This window comes from Astyanax mexicanus, chromosome 9, assembly GCF_023375975.1.
Source record: "Astyanax mexicanus isolate ESR-SI-001 chromosome 9, AstMex3_surface, whole genome shotgun sequence".
In the NCBI taxonomy this organism is placed as follows: Eukaryota; Metazoa; Chordata; class Actinopteri; order Characiformes; family Acestrorhamphidae; genus Astyanax; species Astyanax mexicanus.
Window position 1 is genome coordinate 14,762,707 of NC_064416.1, and position 24,134 is coordinate 14,786,840.

The 24,134-nt window shown below is 38.8% G+C and overlaps 1 protein-coding gene across 4 annotated transcripts in view; it reads right to left on the minus strand.

Moving 5' to 3' along the window:
• The window catches only part of shank3a (SH3 and multiple ankyrin repeat domains 3a), a 475,306-nt gene that overhangs the window by 42,148 nt on the left and 409,024 nt on the right, over positions 1–24,134 (minus strand). For all 4 annotated transcript variants that reach the window (XM_049483671.1, XM_049483669.1, XM_049483670.1 and 1 more), the window contains 2 exons: positions 22,037–22,150; positions 3,204–3,279 (listed from right to left, as the gene is read on the minus strand). In XM_049483671.1, the coding sequence (XP_049339628.1) occupies positions 3,204–3,279; positions 22,037–22,150 (190 nt within the window). The remainder of the gene's footprint in view (positions 1–3,203; positions 3,280–22,036; positions 22,151–24,134) is intronic.

A 24,134-nucleotide genomic window follows, 5' to 3' on the forward strand; every position in this document is an offset into this window, starting at 1 on the left:
ATCATACAGTGGAAACGTGATCGAATCAGTGTTCCAGATCATTTTTGCATGAAATAGATACCATGTACTCCAGAACAAAGATTACTTCAGTACACAAAACTTACTTCAGTATCATAAAATATTCTGTTGAGTAATAAATAAAAAAAATAAATAAAAGTATTGGGACACCTGCTCATGCGTTGTTCTGTCACACAAACACACACATACCAATAAACCAATGCACACTCAAAAATGCCAGTAGAAGCAGCCTTCCCTTTCAGTGTTACACAGCCAGACATCACTTAAGCTTTCTACTGTAATCCCCCCGGTCTCTACACCTTTCATTTCAGCTTTCAGCACTTACCCCTCACACCACTCTACCCCTCCACCCAGAACACACTCCACCTCAGGGGCGCTGCAGAAACTTCCTGCATGGCAGTTAAAGATGGAGCAGGGTTCCAGTCAGTTAAGAGATGCTAAAACTCTCAGAGTGCTCTATTAGAGTGAGTAAATCAGTGTGAAGCTGAGACTGGCAGTGAGGCGGGAGCAGCACTCAGTCTCAGTCTATAAGCTCAGTCTCGTTTGCTGTTTGTTGTTTGCTGTTGTTGGGCAGGGCGAGTGAAGGAAGACGGATGGAGTGGGGACGCATAGTTTGACAGAGAGACTCCAGTCATTAATCCTCTCTCTCTCTCTTTCTCTCTCTCTCTCTCTCTCTTTCTCTCTCTCTCTCACACTCTACTTCTCAGCCTAAATCATTCCATCCCAACTTCTTTGTCCCAGTCTCGTCCAGCAGGGTGAGAACAGTGTCTTCAAGATGAACAAGTCTCTAAAGTTATAGAAACTTTAATATGTCCTGATTTTGCTGAAGTATCTATCTCTTCTCTTCAAAAGCCCTATCTGGACAGGATTAGTTTCTTAGGAGGTCCTGGGGTAAATTTCTCTTTTATGGAAGGGTCCTCTGTGATTTTATTCCCATCCGGAACGACCATGTGCATGTTCTTCTCAGGCATCCTCTGAGAAAATTACAGGATAAATTATCTATTGTTTTTCAGATCCTCGAAACTGAGTTTCGTTACCTTGCGTTTAATAAAATAGCTATTTATCCACTGACGCACACCGTAATTACACTTTGGGCACACGTTTCAACGGAAATCCATGTGAATACAACAGCAAGTGGAAATGGAGGAGCTACTGAACGCGATGTCATGTGACAGAGAAAGCCCACCCCCACCCCCCCCAAAAGCCTTAGTGAGGTCAAGATGTTGGATGATCACCACCATACCCAACCCTATCCTCAACTCATTAACTTCAAATGCCACAGTATTAAATATTATTATTTCCAAGAACACAGTTCTACTGTTCCACAGCTCAACATCTGTCACAAGGCATGATGTCAGTACGTTGATATTTATCATCTGTAGACAGTCCTGTTCTGTTGGAAATAGACCTCTTTTAGAACTAGACAAGTTGTGTGTGTGCTTTTGCACATCTGTATATCATGAAAATCAAAAAAGCAACTTTACAAGAGAGAGAAAAAACCTTGTAAACTTTCAATGGAAGTCAATGTAAAAAGAGTTTATTTCAGGTCATTTTGAAGAGTTTCTATTGGTACATTCATCAAGAAATGTTGGCACAGTGTAAGGGACAATTTGTCTGTTTAAATTATGTACTAAGATAAAAATTGGCAAAAATGGAAATAGGTGTTTTTCATTGGACAGCGACGATAAGCAATAGATTGCATACATTAGAAGGGCTGTCCACTATAATTTTTAAACTTAGTTGGAGTTTCTCTCTAAGCTCTTAAATACATCATATACAGATGTAAAATATTATTTCATTTATCATGAAATGTTCACTTCATGCCACTTTATTATAAGCCTGCATTTAACAGCCACCGCAATCCGGTAAAGCTCCTATATTAATAAGACATGAAGTTCAGTAATACAGAGAAGAATACGGAACAGCAGATACAAGCTGTTATGAAAATGACAAATTCTGTATGAACAGAGCATGTGGAGGTTCTGTAATAACATGCTCAAACCTCTAGATGGCAGTAGAGGAGTTTATAAAGCATAGCATGCGCAGAACAGCACTGTACATCTGATACTGAAACCCATCACTGTCTCATGCCCACACCTGTCATCCCAAAACTGCCAGAACATACGTCAAGAAGAAGAACAGTCAACAACAACAACACACACATTCATCATTTTTTTCCTGAAATGAAGTGGAATAAAAAGACTTTATCTGCTTTTGTTGGTGTAATTGTCTCCACTCTTCAGAGAAGGCTTTCTTCTAGCTTTTGGAGCATTTCTGTGAGGATTTGATTGCACTGAGTGACAAGTGCATTACTGAGGTCAGGATGATGGATAGCCTCCACCCAACTCATCCTGAAAGCATTGAATGGAGCATCATCATTCCAGAGAACACAGTTCTTGCACTACTCCAGGCTTTATACTCCTCTAGCACAGGTCTGGCATTGAGCATGGTGACAACAATCTCATGCTAATCTGTTCCAGATAGTCTTATTCTTTTGGCAACACTTCTCTATGAGACAATGCCTTTTTTAAAACTTAGTGTGACATACTGTGAATTAGGCAGTCATTACATTTACTCTGAGGTAACATTTTATAAAGAATGGTCCAATAGAAATGCTCCAAATTAACTTTCATCCTATTTAAAGGTGAGATGTATTTTTTTCTCCCCTGTAAAATCATTAAAAATAGATATAATTTACATATTAATATAAAAAACAGTACAGTTTAACCCTTTTATTACATATTCATTGATATGGACAGACTAAAAAACAGGTGCAGGGTTAGCAGATATTTCTAAAGCTGTTTCTCTGTGTAGTGTTGATTGTATCACTTGTGTTTTTTTATTTAATTACAGTAGCAGGTAGTGTTTCTTGCGTGGGTGCCATAAATGACGGTTAATTTGCTCAAAAATATCATCAAATAAGCACATAAAATGTCCACTGGACTGCAGGTCATGGTTAGACTCAGCTTTGCAGGAAAACTACAGTTCTTACATCACATCGTTTGTGTTCCATTTCTTAACTGTCCCCAGAAACTTTCAGCTTTTTTAGAAAATGATAAATTTCCTTTAAAAACAACTACAATTACAAAGTGAAATTTGAGACAAAATAAGGAGGTTTCTACAGCTACCACCATGCGTTAAATGGTTAAATCACGTATTAACAAACAAATGTGGTATTTACCTACCTATACGAGGTAAAGTTGTCATAAGAGCCCACAGTGTAGTGTCTGAATAGCCTCTTGGTCCGATCCTCTCTCGTTTCTGAAAGAGAACAACACAAAGCCTGTTTTATACATTCACCTGAAACAGCAGATTGACACAGTCTTTCTGAATGTGTGTGTGTGTGTGTGTGTGTAGGAAAAAGAAGTGGCTCATTAATCCTGAAGCAGTGTGCCTGGTTAATAGGGCTGGTGTCTCAAGTCTTAGTAGATTTATGTGATTGGACTTGGGATGGAAATCAATGCAATGCTCCCCTACTGAAGGACAATCTGCTGACTATGCGCATGCGCATATGTGCACACACCCGCACGTACGCATACACACACACACACACACACGTGGAAGTGAAGAGTATGTACACTCCTCCACATGTGAGTAGAATAAGTAAAGATGCGAGTGTGTGCTGTGAGACTGGCTGTAAATCTGTTAGTGTTTACAGAGTTCAGGATTTGTTGACTGGAGCTTCAGCAGATCTACAAACCTGATCCAGCATCACATCCATTAATATTCACTTCATACACGTGTGCTATTCCAGCTACATCACTGACTGAGCACCTCAGCATGTGTACAGAGAGAGGAGAGAGAGAGAGAGAGAGAAATTAAGAAAGATAGCTTTTATGAAAGTGAGAGTGATAGAGGAACAGAAAATCTTCTCCTACTTTACAGTTTTTCTCAATTGCTAAAACACTAAATCCTGTTGTCTGAACCAAATGCTCAGTGCCCAGAACCTATTTGTTGAAACGGTCACCCTTTTGGCAGAACCTTAAGCACTTTCCTCCTAGTTAGACACAACTTGCAAATATATTTTCACCCCAAATCACCCATTTTACCCATTTCTCTTAAAAATGCATTTTTGTGGACACTAAAGATTATTTCAATTTTTTATGATCTGATCAATGTGTTTTCCTTTTTCTATGTTGTGTGTAATGACTGTTCAGTAGTGTTTTAAATTTTGATTGACTGGGTGTTACGCGGGAGACGGAGGGATGGACGTAAGTGCAATATATTATTTAATAAACAAACAAGATAAAATAAAACAGTAAACAAAACTCGGGTAACGCACAAAACTACAAAGAAAACAAGGCAAGGATAAACTAGAACTAGGAACACAAAACCAGAGTGCACGGAAGACGAGGATTCAAACGAACGGCAAGGATACAAAGATACAACGGATACAAAGGATACAAAAGACTCGACACTGAACATTCAAACAGAGGGGCTTAAATACAGGAGGAGAGTGAGAAACACCTGGGCTTGGATGACGAGGGGGCGGGGTTACAGACAGGACACAGGTGTAACACTGGGGGTCTGATCTGACAACATTTTTTTGTTTTTGAGCACAGTTTAATCTGTTTTGAGGCAGTAGTTTGGTTTTTGCAGGAAGAGTCAGAGGTTTTGTGAAGGTAGTTTAAAAATTGAGTTTTGTGTTTAAGAATTTAAGAAAAAACTGTAATAGATAAATAATGAGATAATGAGAAAGCAAAACAAAAAAATACAAAGAGAACACGCTAACTCTCAAGTCAGAATTAGAATAAGAGAGAAATTAAAGAAAAAGAGAGAAAGAGAGATCAGGTGAGACAGTGAGAAACAGAGGGGGAGAGAGCGAAAGAGAAAGAAAAAAAATAAGAGCAAAAATAATGAACTTATACTCCCTTTCACACTCAAATGATTTGAAAGAAAGAAAGACATGAGAAAATAGGAAAATAGCACATTTAAAGAAAGTAAGAAACAAAAGTAAGAAAGAAACAAATGAACTATCGCTCCTTCTCATGCAGAAGAGAACTAGAAAGACAGGGAGAGCAATTACAGAGCACATTCACTCTCAATTACAACAAGAAAAAGAAAGGTGAGAGAAAAGGAGAAGAAACATAAGCGGAAGAGAGAGAAAGAGCGAGAAAGAGAAAGAACTTTTTATCCCTCTCACTCTGAAGTGAAAACAAGAAAGAGAGATGTGAGAAAAAAGGAGATAAATAAAGTGTGAGAGGGAGAATGTAGGAATGAAAGAAAAAAAACAGAAAACTTCTGATCCCATCTCACACTGAAGTGAGAACAAGAAAAAGAGAGAGAGAAGTGAAAAGCAAAGAAAAGAAAAGAAGATATTCCTGAAGGCCACAAAACACAATACACTGTTTAAGTGCAATAAATCAGAGCTATAGGAAGCACACACACACACCCACACACACACGCACACTACATAACAGAAGCGAGTGTCTTGGTGAGTTGTGCTGCTCTCTCTTCTCTCTCAGTCTTTTGGCAGCTGCTGTTCTGTTTAATCTGAGAGCTGAGAGCCAGTCCTACGATGTGAGCAGCGAGATTAAGAGTTCCTCCAGCACAGCTGAGACCCAGTTCAGCCAGATGGCAGAAGAACAATCATGACTGAGGGTCTAACATATGTACACACACACACACACACACACACACATACACACACACACCTAACTTTTTGTTGCCCTCTCATTCACCATGAGACAGAAACAACAAAAGGACACAGAAGACAACAATTTGTATACTCATATTTCAGACACTACAAGAGGAGTGGCTAGTCTGAAGCACCTATTCAAAGATGGCTCACTCATGACCTTGGATCAGTTACACAGGAATATACCTGACCCTGCCTCTGCCTTTTCTAACACCTCCAGCTGAAGAGGACCATTACAGAAAAAATCAATATCCACAAATCTCACTGCCCACCTGGCTCAGTGTGCGAGAACCTTAACCAACTCCACACAAATAAACTCAGACTTGAAATCCAGACGAAACAAATGAAAATCTAAACTGATATAATAACAATGTTCTCAGTCCAAAAACAGTACAATACACCAATCAGTCATAACATTTAAATCACAGTGGGGAAGTGAATTACTGATTATCGGTTCCAGTAGCACCTGTCAACAATTAGGCAGCGAGTGAACGGTTAGTTCTTGAAGTTAATGTGCTGAAAAGAGGAAAAATGGACAAGCATAATAATCTGTGACACTGTGAGAGAAGAGACAAATTGTTCTGGCTAAAGTGCTGGATCAGAACAGCAGGCAGGTCTTACACGGTGATCCAATGTGTAGTGGTCAATAAGTGCTTCAAGGAAAGACAACTGGAGAACAGGCTTTTCATTTCTTAAACTTTTTCTAACTTAATCTAAAGGGACAAACTATTATTAAGCCATTTACCAGCTTATGCCAGAAACCCGTTTCATCAGGAGAACATGGCAGAACTAAACACATGAGAACTAGCAATGCCATGCGAGAAAATCTATATAGAGGAGAATAGGCACTTGCGGTGAGTCCAAAATGAATGGGTTCATACGACGCAACTGAGCAAAATATCTAAAATTTTATAAATGTCTGATCATTTTTATACTCAAATACGTATTTATGTCCTCAACACAGAACTCTATCAAAAGTTCCAATACCACAGCCATCATTTTTTATCAGTTTGAACTCCAGTTATAAGACTTTTAACCCTTGTGTGGTGTTCATATTTTTGTTACTCATTTACTTTGTTACTTGTATTTAATTCAGCAAAATTAAGCAATTTTACATTAAAATGCTTTACACATGCCTGCTTCACCTAAATTGCAAGCAATATAAACAGCTTATATGGTTAATATTTGCCCTTTACCTTTCTTATGTTACATTTCTTTTAAAAAGTGCTACTCTTTTTTTATTAGTTTTTTAATAAAATGTAAAAGAAAATGAATTCAACTCAAGATATGAGTAGAAAATGTGTTTAGTTTCAAATTTACAAATGAAGCAATGTTTATTAGCCCTTGACCAAACATACTGTATGTACTTTAAATGTGTGTGTGTGGGGGGGGTGTACAGTGTGTGTTTATCGAAAATGTGTTTTGATATATGTTTTTCACAAAAAATGAGCCCATGCCAATGAGTTTGAGTTAGAAAAAATATTTTTTTGTATCATTTGATGAAAAATTAAAACGGGTCCCACAGACCCGAACACCACACAAGGGTTAAACATGTTCTACCTGTATCTCCAGAATCAGCCCACCAACCAATCAGCTCACAGTAGCAGTAATGCGAGTGTCTGTAGTGTTCTGTAGATAAACTGAAATATACAGGCATGCTTTCTTTGCTTTTTGATTAAAATATATTATTCAATTTCTAAACTTAGAGAATTATTTTAGCTTTTAGCTTCATTCATCCCCATTCATAGAGCACTCACTCATGGGCTTCCTCTAGAGTTTAACAGTCATTTCATGATAGTGAAATGACAGGGGGACAGAAAGTGGTCAGACTCTCCATAAACAGCTCTGGTAATGCGTGTATGTGGTTCGTTTTGGACCCGTGGTTCTCTTTTTCTCCGTAATTCCATTGGCTGTATGTAGCCGCAGCTCCTGACTCCCACTCGCTGACTGGGTCAGATTACAGTAGCATGCCAAATATTTGCTGGGCTTCTACAACTCATCGGCAGTAGTGCTTTCCTCTGCTGACAACTTTTATGAAGGTGCAGATTTCATTTTCCAGCAGGACTTGGCACACTGCCCACACTGCCTAAAGTACCAATTGGTCGTATGTAACATTCTAATTTTCTGAGACACTGACTTTTGGGTTTTTATTGGCTGTAAGCCATAATCAACAACAATAGAATAAATAAAATCTTAAAATTAATCACTCTGTGTGTAATACATCTATGTAATATATGAGTTACGCATTTTGAACTGAATTACTGATATAAACATACTTTTTAATTATATTATTTTTTTTAGATGCACTAGTATATAAATATATTTAAAAAAAATATATTAACCCTCACTGTATAAAAAATAGGGTTGATAACTTTTTAAACAAGAACAAGAGGTCCATAATGCAATTATATGTTTTATATGTAATATTGATACAATTAAGATAAAATAGTGGAATATTTTAAATTGTATTTTTTTTTGTGAGTAATATTCCTTCACCTATCTGTCTGTCATCACCAAGTGTTTATAAAATACATAACAGGTTAGAATCCAGAAGCTCAGGAAAAACTACAGCACAACAAAGGCTCAGCCACAAATGGAAGCTGTGAAGGACCTTGATTTCTCTGCTGCTATAAAAACACTTCAGAGTTTGGAAAGCTCTGGAGCTGTAAGCTGAGGGTAAGAGGCATCATTAACACTCAGCTGCAGTCCCAGTTTTTACTGGCAATAACAAAAGCATGATGTAATTCAACTAATAACGTCTCACTCAAACAAACGGAGGAACTCAGTCTAATGTTCAGGCTCTAAATTGGTACAATATTTGTGTGCAAGCAGAGGATATTTTATGATGATCTGAATTTGATTAGTACTAGTTATTATTGATACTTATATTTTTTTTACTATTTTGCTCAGTAAATACTGTGCTCTCAATTGTTGAACACCTTCATGTTTTACCATGTTTTATGGTTTCGTGGTTACATGTCTGTGCTTGACTTGATGCTAGAATTCTTCTGTGTGAATACATGTGGGAATACATTTATTTAAAGTCCACTAAAATTTACTTTTTCTTTTTTTTTTTTGTGAAATACTATAGGTCTCTCTGAGTTGTATACGTATTCTGCACGCCCCAGCCTCCCTTGTCTGCAGTAGCTAGTAAAAGAAAATCCTCAGAAATACGAGTTGATCAGAAAAGGTTTAGAAGTCTATGTCAACCAGTGAGTTCATGGCCTCGCCCACCTCGGCTTAGGACCTCCCACAGACAAAGCTGAAGCTGGAGTAGGAGGGAGGGTCCGCAGAGAGGAGGGATGGGGAGCCAAATCCTGTCTTTTTTCCAGAGACCTCTAATTCAGTGAAATAAAGCAGGGCTAAAAAGAAACACCTGAGCACTTTATTTTCTTTTACAAAAACTGACCACAACTAGACATTTTAAAATTAACGATAAAAAAAAAAAACGATAGAATGAGGACTTTAGTTTGCTTTACATTTGTCGTTGTATGAGAATTAGTAATTTTTTTGTGGTATTGGTGCTGCCAACCAAACTTCTGGCTCTGTAATATACCTACTGTCAACGTTTAACACACCAAACGCAAAATTATTAGCTGTCTTATTCCATATAAAACATTTATTATTGATCAGCCTTCGCTTATTGAATCAGTTAGTAGGCAACTAACTTGATTTTAGGTGAATAATTAGCTAAAAAATGTAGAATAACTTGATAAAAATAGCTTTATTCCAGCTTCAATAAACTCAGTAAAGCATATAGCTCCTTAACTGCATTTTCCTCTTTCCCACACTGATACCTGCTGGCCTATTCCTGCACTGGAGCAGCTCACACACCATCATTACCACTCTAATAAGAAGTGCTTGGACCCCCGAGAGCCTTTGAGTTTGTGTGTGTGTGTGATTCTGGGAACAGCCAGTGTACTGCAGATGGATCTCAGACGCTCCAAGCTAAGCAGATCAATACATCTAAGCAGTCTTACAGGCTTATTAAGGGATAAAGGAGAAAATTCAGAGTTTTATTAAAATCTGCACCAAATGTTTGAGCACAAACTTGCCAGCCAAAACTGAGGGGTAATTAACGCCAAACTGCACAGAAATGTAATGTCTTATTTTAGAACACTCTGTGAGAAAGAAGAAAAGAAGCCGTCATTGTTATATGAGCAGCTGGACCATGATAGCACAGTTTTAATTTACTGTTGGTAAATGAGTATAAGGTTTATTAATTTATGAGCCTCAAAGGCCTGTTACTATGAGGCAGACAGACACCTATACACAAGTAAATGTAGTGTTACTTTTATGCAATGATGATTCAAAATTCTAGAAACATCTCGAAAAGAAGCACAGAACTAGAAGCTGGAACAGGTATGGAAACTTCTGTACATTTGAAACGCCTTCAGTATCTACCAGTTTGCTGTTCTCCTGCATTAAAAACAGGCATGATTCTATAATAGGAATCACTGCAGGGGTTTAGCAATGTACCAGAAATAATTATATATGAACACAGTTTGCTGTGTGCAAGAGCATCATGTATGGAACACCATCAGACTTGGGAACACAGTTCAGTACTCTGTAGCTCAATGCTGGAGTGCTTTATACCAATCTTATCCATGCCAGGCATTTGGTATCTGCATAAGTATCTGCTTCAGGGAGTCTTATTCTACTGGCAATACTTCTCTACAGGGAACAGACCAGCTGACATTGCTGTGTCAACAAAGACTGCAACTTAAAGTAGCTGAATGTAGTATCCAAACTGACCAAAAGTTTATGCTGCATCAAATAAATGTAAAATATACTATATTTGTGCTTGTCCTCACTAAGGTTCTATGACATGTGTTTTGTAAATTCTGCTGACGATCCTTTAAGATCAACTAAAACAATTAACTTGTGTCCATCACATGTTTTACATAAATCAAACTCACATAAAGAGCATAAACTCTATATGTTTTGTTCATTTAGATTAGCAACTAAGAATTTATGACTATTACAAATATATGTCTTATTGTCAGTCATATAGGCTTGCCGTAATACAAATATGACCAGCTGGACTCAGACAGCACATAGTCACACTGAGCAACACAAAACACAGTAACTTACTCTTATAGCCTACAACACTGAGACTGAGACAGTTAACTACTATACAATAACACATATATAAATTCTAAGAGAAGAGCAGCAGCCTGTGGGGAATGACTACACACTGATGGTGAGTGAGAAATGGGAGGACATGCCCAATATGCAAATAGCGTGACCAACAAATAGGTGAAAAACCTGCATAATTGCTCAGTAGACCCATTTAACTAAAAAGTCAAACTGAGCATGTGCGGATTAGTTGGCTAGGCCTCAACTAAGGTTCAACTACAATTTGTACATTTTGCCAAACAAATGATTTAGTTATGCCAACTTTTACCAAGGAACTTAATAATGCTAATTGAGGCAATTAGTTTGCTATGCTAGTTTATGGTGCAATTCAATATTTCTTGTTCAGACTTAAAAATCACATTAAGGAGAACAATTTATTTATTTATTTTTAAGTGAGTTGAATAAATATGAGCTGAATTATTATTCTTAATGTATAGAAATGAGTCATATATACGTTTGGAGACGCTGGTGGGTCCTGTGATTGTTAATGTGCTGCTTTGTAAAATATACAATTTCCTATTATGCTCTTATTCTATAGGGACTATATCCTCTACACACACACACACACACACACACACACACACACACACACACACACACACACACAGCCAGGCTGCAGTAAATGGGTCAGAGCAGTGGGGTGGCGGCTACTTTCTCTCCATGGTTGATAATAGTGTTCAGACCGGGAGCTGATACTCCTGATTTCTGCCTCACCTCCTCCCCCTCAGCCTCTCTCCGCTCTATCTCTCCCTCCATCCGCCACACTTTTACTTAATCTCACACTTTCTCTCACTTTAGCCACCCCCCCTCCCCCCTCCCCCTCCCCCTCCCTCCACCACGCTCTTTCAGTGGCCCCTTGCTGCCCTGCGCCGAGCCAACCCACTTTCTGTGTGGAGATATGAGAACGGATTAGCCGTCCGGCTCGGGCCGTGCATTTGTCCGTTTTTCTCTGTGAGATGGCCATTTTTCAGAAGTAATAAAAGGGGGATTATGAATGGTGGGACCTTGGAGAGGTGATACTAAGTGCACTTGGGAAATATTCCTTTCACAGTAAGAGATGAAGAGGAGGGATGTGCTTATTTCTGGAAGAATGGAGATGAACGCTTTAGCCTATTTTATAATAATAACAGTAATGTCATTGTGAATTCTCTATTCTTTTAAAAAGAAAAAAAAAGAAAAGGCTATTTATGTAGTTGCACTGCACTTGATTACCTGATTTTGTCTGATTTTAATCTATGTTTATTTTTGTTTTATTATGTATTATTATGTTTATATAATACAATTTAATAGCAATATTTGAAGACATTTCCACAATATGCATCATGATATTATGATGTTTTGAACTGATACTGATATGACCAAACCTGTGTGAGGAAGTTGTGAGGTGTTATCTTGTGAGTGAAGCTGAACACTGCTGAGCAGCATGTTCTTGGCAAAGCATCATAATTGATTAATGGATTTGATAGTGGGTACCAGATGTATGGGACATTCCATTTCTGAAGTTGTGCAGGTGTTACATCGAATTCTGTGACCGTAGAGGGCACTATTTCTCAGTTTTAGTTAATTTACCTACAAATTAGGCCGTTTTCACACCAGCACTATTTGATCCGGTTAAAACTATTTGGTCTGGTCCGTTTGTAACTTTAGTGCAGTTGCATTGAGCAGGTGTGAAAACAGGTATTGCACTCGGGTGCGGACCAAAAGAACGAACTATGGAGCGGTTCGCTTCGGTGAGAACGTGATTTGGTCTTGATCTGACCCAGCTATAAAATATAGTCCATTTATTTGAGCCAAACTGATGATAAGACGCAGTTTAAACTAATATATTAACCAGATAACTCAAACTACCACAGCAGTGAACAAATGCTGTCTCTGCTGCTTCATGCTGTTTGCACGCACGGTCTGTGCAGCCTTCACTACTTACAGCTAAATGACTCTGTTTACTACGTTTACCTTTGTACTGCACGTCCAATTAAAATCACTGTGAAAGCACAGCATTTCAGCGCTCAGTGTCAAAGCAGTTTTAAACTGCACATTTATTCACCCTGCGACACAGAATCTTCTCGCTATATTTACTTTCTTGCTCACAAACCAGACAGCTCTGACCAACCAATGTGCTTGGTTGGTTTATCAGTACATATTTTGCTGTGTTTAGGTTTATGCCTGTGTGAAACCAAACTGATCTGGACCATAGAAACCAACTACAGTTGTAATAGATAGTAATACGCCCTAATAGATGATATATGGTGTAAATATATGCATTTTTCATGGTTATAAGTGCTGAAGGCAGCAGAACAAGAAACAAACCCGCGTCAGTGTAGCACACGTAATCTACGTAAAGCGCTCGTGCATGTGAACAGAAACAGACACACAATTTGATGGTCATAGAATTCAGTGTAACACAGGCAATTCCTCAAATCTCAGGGTTACATGTGTACAGAAAATGCATCATAGAGGGCGTTACCACCCACAGTGGACAGCTCAGTGAGTAATAATGATTGTGATAATGATTGTGACCTGCAGGATCTGTCTAGAATTGTCTATGTGAACAAACAAATTAATCTGTTACATTGCAGTGCAGTACAGTACAGAGATTTTTAGCTTCCATAGGGCATGGCAAAAGTCATGGGATACAATACTTTAGTTTCTGTCTCACGGCTTGTCACACACGGTGTGGATTAAACTATTGCAACATCTGTTCATTTATTGTTTCTTCTGAAATCAAACACATTGGAAATCACTTCATCCTGATTTTGTTGGAATAACTGTCTCCAGACACTTTTACTAGGAATTGAAGCACTGCTGTGAGGATTTGATTGCATTCATCAACAAAAATAAGTTGGCATTAGAAAGGCCAGGATGTCTAATGACCATGCTAAAAATGCTAAAAAAGCTTTAGATGGTGCGCCATTGTTTTAAAGAGCATTCCAGAGAACCAGTTCTACTCAATACTCAGTACTCAAAGCTCAAAACTGGGGGCTTTATACTCATCTATGCATAGAATCAAGCATGGCACCAACCGGTTTAATGCTTATCTGCTCCAGAGAGACCTATTCAATTGGCAGTACTTCTCTACAGAGATAATTATTATGATGCATTCAGTTATGCATCGTTTAAGAAGTATTAAGAATTCCAACAACGTTCTCTGAAAATGTTTTATGATAAAATTAATCCTCATAATGAAAACAAATCATCATAGTGTCTATCTCTATTCATGAAATAAAATCAATAAGAATAGCTAAAATCTTGTCTGGTCTAACACTAGCTAAATGTTTGTCTGGTCTAAGACTAGAGTTGCACAAGTGTGTGTATGTGTGTGTGTGCTGGAGCCACAGCCAGACTGATATCTCATCAAACATACCGTCATGGTAGTGCTGGAGGCATAGCAACACAATAAAACACAATCAGTCCAGAACAGTGGAGCTACAAGCCCTGACAATGAGTTATAACCCAGCACACAGCCCCAGACACAACAACACCCATTACAGAACCACTGTCTGCTATTAGACCTTACACTCACACACACACATACTGTAGTACACACTCACACACACACACCACACACACACATACACACAATAATTATCCTTATCAACCAAAGCCTTAATATTTAGATATTTATTCTGTTATTCACTTATTATTCAGTAAAACGACTTACTGATGTATTGATGATCAATGAACAGTAATATTTAATAACTAACCAGTGCAGGCATGAAGTTATCCAAAAGCAGTGTGTAAGACTGGTGGAGGAGAGCATTATTCAACCAAAAATTTATTTCTTAACTCTTAAAATTTTTAAGAGTTTTTTTTTTGTCATTTCAGCAATTTCTCATTTTCTGCAAATAAATGCTCTAAATGACAATATTTTAATTTGGAATTTGGAATAAATGTTGTCTGTAGTTTGTAGGATAAAACAATAATGTTCATTTTACTCAAACATATACCTATAAATAGCACAATCAGAGAAACTGATTCAGAAACTGAAGTGATCTTTAAATGTTTTCCAGACCTGTATATGTAACAATATTCATTACTCCACAGAGTGTTTAGGTACCTAAGCACATAATTTGAAAAAAAAAAAAACAAAAACATTTTTACTGTTAAATATAGTAAAAAGTACAGCTGTTGTGATAGTAAGGAAAATGCAACTAAAAATGTAGAATGTAGAAATTCTACAGTTCTCTATTGCAATTTCAATACAACAAAAAAACAGGAAATAAATGCAGTATCCAGCTGCCTGAAATAAATAATAATAAAACGGTGGCCTGTAGCCTTTTTTTTTAATATTTAAATAAAAAAATACTGTGATTTGAAACTCACACAACCTGTTATGGCAAAACATGTCAAAAGTGGTAGCCACCTTCATATGAAAAGGTTACAACATTTTGGCAAAACCTGCGTATCTCAGTTCTATGTACAGAACAGGATGTCCTTCTGTGAGGTACTTAGATACGCTTGAGGTGTTTCCTCATTTCTCTCTTAATGCTCTGTGACACTGTTAGCATACTGATCTCAGATCAGCTCACTGAACTCCCAATGCCATTGTTGGTTAACTCTCTTCTTCTTCTTTCACTTACACATGTAGGAACAATATGTTGCCACTATCAGTTACAGATTCTTTAACTGGGGTGTCCAAACTACGGCCCGCGGGCCATTTGCGGCCCGTTTCCTTTTTTGGAGCGACCCGCTAGGTATTTTAGAAATAGAATGAAAGTTGGCCCGCGGTTAAGCAGGTTTTTATATGTGAGATTCAAAGTTTGAACGCTAGGTGTCAGAAACGGGCCAAAGAGTCTAAAAGCGGCGAGAGTGAAGTTGTAGCGCAGAAAAACGGGCCAAAGAGTCTAAAAGCGGAGAGAGTGCGCAGTTCTAGTGCAGAAAAACGGGACAAAGAGTCTAAAAGCGGAGAGAGTGCGCAGTTGTAGCACAGAAAAACGGGCCAAAGAGTCTAAAAGCGGCGAGAGTGAAGTTGTAGCACAGAAAAACTGGGCAAAGAGTCTAAAAGCGGAGCGGGTGCGCAGTTGTAGCGCAGAAAAACGGGTCAAAGAGTCTAAAAGCGGAGAGAGTGTGCAGTTGTAGCACAGAAAAACGGGTCAAAGAGTCTAAAAGCGGAGAGAGTGCGCAGTTCTAGCGCAGAAAAATGGGCCAAAGAATCTAAAAGTGGAGAGAGTGTTCATTTGTAGCACAGAAAAAGGGCAAAATAGTCTAAAAGTTGCTGTAATTAAGGAGTTTAATATTAAGAGACATCATGAAATGAAACATCAATTTGAAAAATCTTAGTTTACACAACACTGTCAAAGATAAAGATAGTCAAGTAAAATGGTGTGTAAATGAATGTAATCAGGAAAATGTATTATTTAAAGTGGTATATTTCATTATTTGTTTTATTACAGAGTCTGTGGCCCGTGACTTCAAATATATTTCTTCTTTCTGGCCCCCAACAGAAAAAGTTTGGACCCCCCTGTTCTATAATATCTATAATATCTACTAGTGGTGTAACGGTGGGGGGTCACGGGGGAGGGCGGTGGGGGGGGGTCACGGTTTGGTTTGCGTAAACGCACGCAGAACACACGGTACTAGACTTGTGGAACCAATGAACTTAATGCAGAACTACAGTGCACAGAGCGCACGCAGAACACAGATGATTCTAATTATACACAACTGGTGAATTTTCTGTACCATTACACTCCTAATATCTACTATCTAAAACTTCTAATATCTATGGTTGTGGTAGTTTCAGATCATTTTAATACCACAGGTACATCATGTTTTTTTTTTTTTTAGAAGTTACTGAAGTATTGGTATCGGACACATCCATCAGATCCAGCCTGTTCTGAGGAACCACAGGCAAAACAGCAAATTGATTTTCTCTCTTTAATGACTTCCTCTGCCCAGTGTTTTCATGTTTTTACAGACCAAGAAAACACTTTACTCGGCAGAGCACGTTTGCAGAACACAGCTCTAAAAATATTCAATTCTGAACCACAATCCCGGCTCCGGTTATTACGAGTACCACTCACAGAACGGAAGCATATGCTTGAATGGAATTATTCACTGCTGTTCTAGAGGAAGCCCAAAACCCAGCAGAGTGTGCAGAGTGTGACGGAGAGAGAGAGAAAAGAGAGAGAGAGAGAGAGAGAGAGAGAGAGAGAGAGAGAGGTGCCTGGTTGCTATTTTAATGCTGGACAGTGGACAGGAATAAACTTCAGCACTATTAATAGCACAGACACCGATGTGTCACTACTGCTCTTTACCTCCTACTGCTGCCTTTACAATGCGCGCACACACACACACACACACACACACAGTAGGATAAAGAGAAAGAGAGAAAGGCTTATTAAGTTTCACAGTAATATGTTTACAGTATATTTCTACTGTATTACTGTCACTCTAATTCCAGGCTGAATCTGCAACCACTTACTGCCATAGTGCTTCCATTTACTCATTTGATCTAATCTTATTTACAACTGCAAGTATATAAGTTAGTGTGTGTGTGTGTGTGTGTGGGTGTTTATATTGTAAATGTAGACTTATGGCTCTGAGGATTAAGGGATTCTGTAATTACAGCTTAAAGGCTGTTAGGTGTGGACAAAAGTATTGGGACACCTGCTCATTCACCTTTTCTTCCCAAAATCAAGGGTAGTAATGAAGTGTTTATCCTGCTTTTGTTGGAGAAACAGTCTCTACTGCCCAGTACAGATTTTCTACTAGATTACGGTGGACTGCTATGTACATTTGATTGCAGTAACAGGAGTATAAGTGAGAAAGATGGATATGGAGAAATATACAGAGACCCCAGAGAAGTAAGGAAAAAAATATATAAATATACACAAATATAGAGAGTAACAGAGGGATTGGGAGGCAGAGATACAGAGGTAAAAAGATTAAGGAAAAGAGTGAGAGAGAGAAAGGCACAGAAAAAAATAAGATAGAGGCAAATAGAGGCAAATAGAGAGAGTAACAGAGAGAGAGAGAGAGAGAGATACAAAGAGACTAAAAGAGTGACCAAAGAAAAGTCTGAAAGACCGAAAAAAAGACAGTATGAGACATAAAGGGATAAAGCAAGAAAGACAGAGGGAAAGAGGAAGAGACAGAGCAAGAAAAAAAGCAAGAAAACAGAAAGGTGGGGTGGGGTAGTGTGAAGCAGTAGAGAAAGTTCTGAGAGTCAGTGGAAGTGAGGGAGTTTCTGCACCCAAACTTCTAAATGAGTCTAAATATAGAAGAGACTCTATTTGGGTGATTCATAGAAGAATGAGTCATCCAGTGAGGCGTGGGAGGAGAGAGGGAGAGAGAGAGAGAGAGAGAGAGAGAGGGAGAGAGAGAGAGAGAGAGAGAGAGAGAGAGAGGGAGAGAGAGAGAGAGAGGAGTTCCCTGCAGTAAAGCATTGGTATGCAGGTTTGTATCGACTGTTACAGTCAAGTTCGTATTTACTGATTCCAGTCATTCACCACGGATTCCCCCTCATTCTCCCTCACAGCTTACACACACACACACACACATACGCACGCACACACATGCTCTGTAATACAGCAGTGCCAGAAAGTATATGCGTGTGTCACAGAGATTAGACAAAGCAGAAAACTGTGTATGTGTGTGTGTGTGTGTGTGTGTGTGTGTGTGTGAAAGAGAGAGAGAGAGAGAGTGTGGGGGGGGGGAGAGAATTGTTGTTGTGTAACTGTAGTGTACCTAAATTGATTGGCTACCAACACACACATATTTGTACACTCACTCCCACCCCACACACATGTAAGCATGCAGAAGAACTTGTTTGGGTAAGTTGTAGTCAAGTCTGTCCTCCATGCTTCACTGAGACAAAACATATTGATCTCACTGTCAAAGAGCTTTCTTTATCACACACACACACACACACACACACACCGCGCTGTCCACTGGGATCGGTGCTGAAACACGGAAACTGTCAGGTCCTGAAACTAGAATTTAAATGAATTTCCACTATGAAATACTGTTTGTTTGAGCTGTTTATTAAACTGACATGGCAAATGTCATTGGATCGGAAAAATGATCATGTTCCATGACTTTTGCCACACCCCATGGGAGCTAAAGAGCTGCTTCTCTGATTGTACGGACATTTCTAGCCAGACGTTTAGGAATAGAAGTAATAGGTAGTGCCAAGTAAATACAATATCTACACTGCAAGAAACTAAATCTTAATTTAAGGCAATCAATCTTTTTTTTCTATGATAATAATTTTAGCCTTATCAACATTTTAAGTGTAAGATTATTTTCGGAACAATTACTTATCTATTTTAAGTAATTATATCTCAAAATGAGCACAGAAAATCACAAGTCACAAGTTCTTCTGTCAGTGATTTGTGCTTTTGAGATTTAAGTCTTACTTCACTTATTTTAAAACTATGCAATTGCTTATTTTAAGAAAGCTTACTAAGAAAAAATTGTTTACAACATTGACCTATTTTATTGCTTAATATAATCATATACAATTTATATATACATATGCAATTTATATATACATATACAATGTATATATATTTTGTCTAGATTTTGCCAATGGATTTTTTGCAGTGTACAGTGCCGTTACTGATGCTCCAGAGTTCCAGTTAAAACATTTGTGTGGGGATCAGGCTGTTTTTCCTTATGTGTCCTAACTCTACCATGTTGTTCAGAACACTGGCATACTGCTCCACAAGTTTGGTAAGTCTGGATCTGTAAATACTATCTGTTCCCTGTGCCATGTGTGGGGTTAAGCGATTGGATTTTGTATTGTGTGATGCTTTGACTTATCCTTATTCTCATTAGTTTATCCTAACAACCCCACACATTCACAGGACATCAGCAAAGGTAATGCATTAAGTGTGTGTGAAAACAAATCAGTTATAATGAGCTCCTCCCCGAAAAGAGCACAAGAGCTCTTTAAAGAGCATTTACTCTCCTAACACCTCTAACAAAATAACTACTTCTAACCTCATTTCCTTCTTCCCCTCCTTCACTCCTCTCTCCCGCTGTTCCCCTGTAGCCTTCTTTAGGCGCTAAATAAAAATGTTTTTTTTTTACCTTGAACTTCTATGTCATCTATTGCTAAATGTACATCATTATTTGTAAGCCACTTTGGACAAAAGCCCCTGCCAAATGTAATGTAATGTAATGTAAATGTAATGTATGGACTAGAGAATTAATTTTATTTAGACAGGGACCAAACGCAGACATCCATCACCTGTGGCATGAAAAAGTGTGTGTGTGCATGTGTGTGTGTGTTGTGAGACAGTAAGGGGAAAGTGCTTCATTAAAGAACAATGAGAGCAATTACAATTAAATGATGTCCAGAGAGATTGGCGGTTGCTATGTTACACGCTTCACTCCCTGAACAGTCAATGTTCTTTTCTAATCCACTTCAAGAAAATGAATGAATCAAAAGATCTCTCTCTCTCTCTCTCTCTCTCTCTCTCTCTCTCTCTCTCTCTCTCTCTCTATCTATCTATCTCACACACACACACATTTTAATCTAAGCCTCAATTCAGCTACTTACAGGCTCCTAATGGCATTTTTACACTGTTTGGTAAGAGCAGGTGTTTATCAGCACATCAGCAACACACTGCTTTTAAATGGGATGTTCACATTCCTGTGGAAAAAAAATCAGGACCTGGACAAAAGAACAGGACCTCTGGAACAGTTTGCTTTAAACACATGAATCCGACTATTGCGTCCGGCTCTATGACTGCTATTGTCCAACTATTACCATGGTCGAAAATCTACTCCAACCCTGCTAAACCCAGCTGTTAGCATTGTGGCTAACCAACTGCAACCCTGCTAAACCAGGTTTACAACATTGTGGCTCACCTGTTCCAACCCTGCCAAGCCCAGCTGCTAGCATTGCGGATAACCCAACTCACTACAACTCTGCGATAGGTCCAGCTGCACTGTCTGTTAGCATTATGTTTCCAAACTTGCAAAGCCCAGCTGTTATAATAACACAAAAGCCTGGCTGCTGTGCCTGTTATTATTATGGCTCCAACATTGCTAAGCCTAGTGGCTATCAGTGAGTCTAAATCACTTCAACTCTGATGAACTTGGCTTGTAGCACCAGAACTAACCTGCTCCAACCCTGTTTGGGAGTGGCTGTTAGGGCTCAAAACACCTTGGGCCCTATCGTGCACCCTGCTCATTCTTATCTTACACCCTGTCAACAGTCTATTTTCATGCCTTGCACTCACACTGTTAAAATCGTGTCAGAGTTCAGGAATAAATCTACGTTGATGGGTGTGGTGGTCTGGAAGTAAGGTGTTTTCAGGTAAATTTCTGGCGTGTTTTATCTTGGCAATGGAAAACACAGGTGCGCTTCTGACCGATTAAAACCCTGACAACAGTTCAAAGTCACCTGCCTGCATATCCAGCTTTTACGTCAACAATAAACAGAACAAGAATAAAATAACATTGTTGTCCTCGTGAATTACCTGCTGGCACACCTTCACAGTCTGAATGCGCAAGTCAGTATCCTCTGCTAAGATCGGCAAAGCACTGCACTTTTAAAACACCAACTTGCCAAAGTCAGAGCACACCTGGCTCTTAAAGGAAATGACAAGTAAAAACGCTGATTGGTTTATTTCCTGTTATGCCCAAAACACACTCACGATTAATTAAATTTTGTGTGTTTTGAGCTGCGCAAGGCATATCTCTTCACGGGTCTTCACGATACCAAAGACAAACCCACACACACTAAATCCAGCTGCGCGATGCACTTTCAGTGTTAATTAACTGTATTTCCATGCAATTCCATATGCCAATATGTCTATAGCGTAAGATATTGTGTTTATTGTGTATATTGTGTATACTGTAAAGTTATCTGTATATTCTATTTTATTTTATTATTCTATTTGTTGTAAACAGTGCTCTCTGCACACGAGTGGGAACCTGCACCCAAGTTTTTCACTTACCTGTGCACCTCTACTCTGTGATATATGTGCTTATAGATAGCTAAAATAGGGCCCCTTAACTTCACAACATATTTACATAGAAGTTATTATTTTATTATAAGTTATTAGCATTAAAATGATTTAACAGTTGTTTCTGCTATCTATTTGTTTTTTCAAATTTAATTTTTAAAGCAAAGGTATTCACTAGAAATGACAGTTTAATCTCACTACAGGCATCCACAGCAGTGAAAAGAAGAATTAAACTGGAGCCTACACACATATGTTAGCACTGTGTGTGTGTGTGTGTGTGTCTGCGCGTGTGCATGACCATATGCATCTTTGTTTCATTACTCACCTAGACGAGGGTCATACTGTCTCATCTGTACCTCCTCCACACACTCCGCAGGGAACCAGCCAGTCCTGCCTTTAACTGTGCCCTCCCAGAAGCCCCCCTCACCTATACTCAGCACTGTGAGCGAGAGACATAGAAGAGAAGGAGAGAGAGAAGAGAAGGAGAGAGAGAGAGAGAAAGTCATTCAAGATTATTAAAGTTATTAAAGAAATTCTTCAAATGCATCTTAAAGGGTCAAACGCACAAGATACTGTCCACTTGTTTATCCAAGTGTGTCTTAAGATGAAACACAGATACTCCCAGACACACACATAAACACAAACACACACACACATACACACACACACACACACACAATCCCAAGCACATTCTCCTGAGCGAAGCGCTGTCCTTCGGCTTTGTAGTTGCTAGGATACCAGAGTTTCAAGGTACAAGGATACAAACGTGTGTGTACGCTTGTGCGAGCGTGTGTGTGTGTGTGTGTGTGTGTGTGAGCGAGTGTGCAGCCACGCGTGTGTGTGTATGTGTTTAATATGTTTATGGAAAGCAAGGATAAGCACACAAATTTCTTTCTGCCCCATTAGATTTATAGATCACTGCAATTAGCATAACAGCAACCATGCATGCTCAATCACTCACTCTCTACCTCTCTCTCTCTCTCTCTCTCTCTCTCTCTCTCTCTCTCTCTCTTTCTTTCTCTCTCTCACACACACACACATGGGAGCCTCATTCACAACAAAATGATTAACAAAAAAGAGCTCAGAAGTCAATGGCTTTTTCCCCTATTGTCCACAATTGAGTGTGTGAGCTATGTAAGCAACAATTCAGCACCACTCAATCTTCTCTCTCTGAGTGTGTGTGTGTTGGTTTTTGTACATTTTGAAGACAAATCTCAGGTCAATTATTATGTATACATATTTAAATACACAGAACATGGACAGAAGTATTGGGTCACCTTCTCATTCATTGGCCATTATGAAATTCTGAAGTATTTAAAGCTGATGTCAGTAAGTTTTGGGTTTGAGGGCCCTCTCTGGGGAGAATGGGTAATTTTACCGAGCATGCGGAAGAATCATTTTAAACTGGGCGGGTGTGATTCGGTCTCCTTTCAGAGCTGATGAATCCGATTCCAGGTTATGTTCAGTCAGAGAGAGAGAGAGAGAAACAGCGTGATCAGTCAGAAACTTCACTTCAACTACACACTTTGTTTTTACTGTGAGTGAATGAACTACTGAGCTCTGAGTTCCCCCTTCTGAAGTCTCCATTGCTCCACCAGCTGCTCGCGTTCAGTAAAACTGTGCCAGATCTTCTTTTAGAGGCTGTACATGTGACGTAAGTACGTAAAGACACGTGAATCGGTCAAAACAACTCCGGCGAATATATTAGGCTCAGCAGGGATGGTCGTTCCAGCACACTGGTACCATTAAACACAAATATTTTGTCCTTTCTCCACTCAGAAATGCTTCTGTTGTCAGTTTAGAAACAAAATAATACAGACTGACACTTCAAAAGAGTTTAACGTGCATTTGTTGGAGTAACTGTTTCTACTGTCAAGATAAAGTCGTATTTACTATTTTTTTAAGCCTTTCTGTGAGTATTTGATTGCATTTAACAAACAACAAGAGTATTTCACCTCACCTCAAATGCCCAAACTCCCAACCCATCCCAAAGGAACTGGCTGCAGCACCATTATTCCAGAGAACACAGTTCTACCGCTCCTCTGCTTTAGAGACTCTTATTTTATTGCCAATACTTCTCTCAGAGACTAGACAAGCAGTGTGTGTTTGTGTTAAAATGTGCTAAATAAGCTAAATGCATTCATAGGAAGGAGTGTCCATATATGGTGTATTATAATATAATAATATAATAATAGTGTATTCATTATACTACAGTATAAACCAAGCTTTTAATAGAGGTGCTGATAAGTTACAAAAACAAACCTGTCTATCTGTGTGTGTGTGTGTGTGTGTCAGCGTGTTGGTCAGGCTCTTGTAGTGTAATCTGTGATGAGAGTGAGGCTTTTCATTACACACACTCCATTGATGAGCTGTAAGAGGAGTCACAACCCTCCATCGACCCTCTTCCTCCTCCTCCTTTCCCC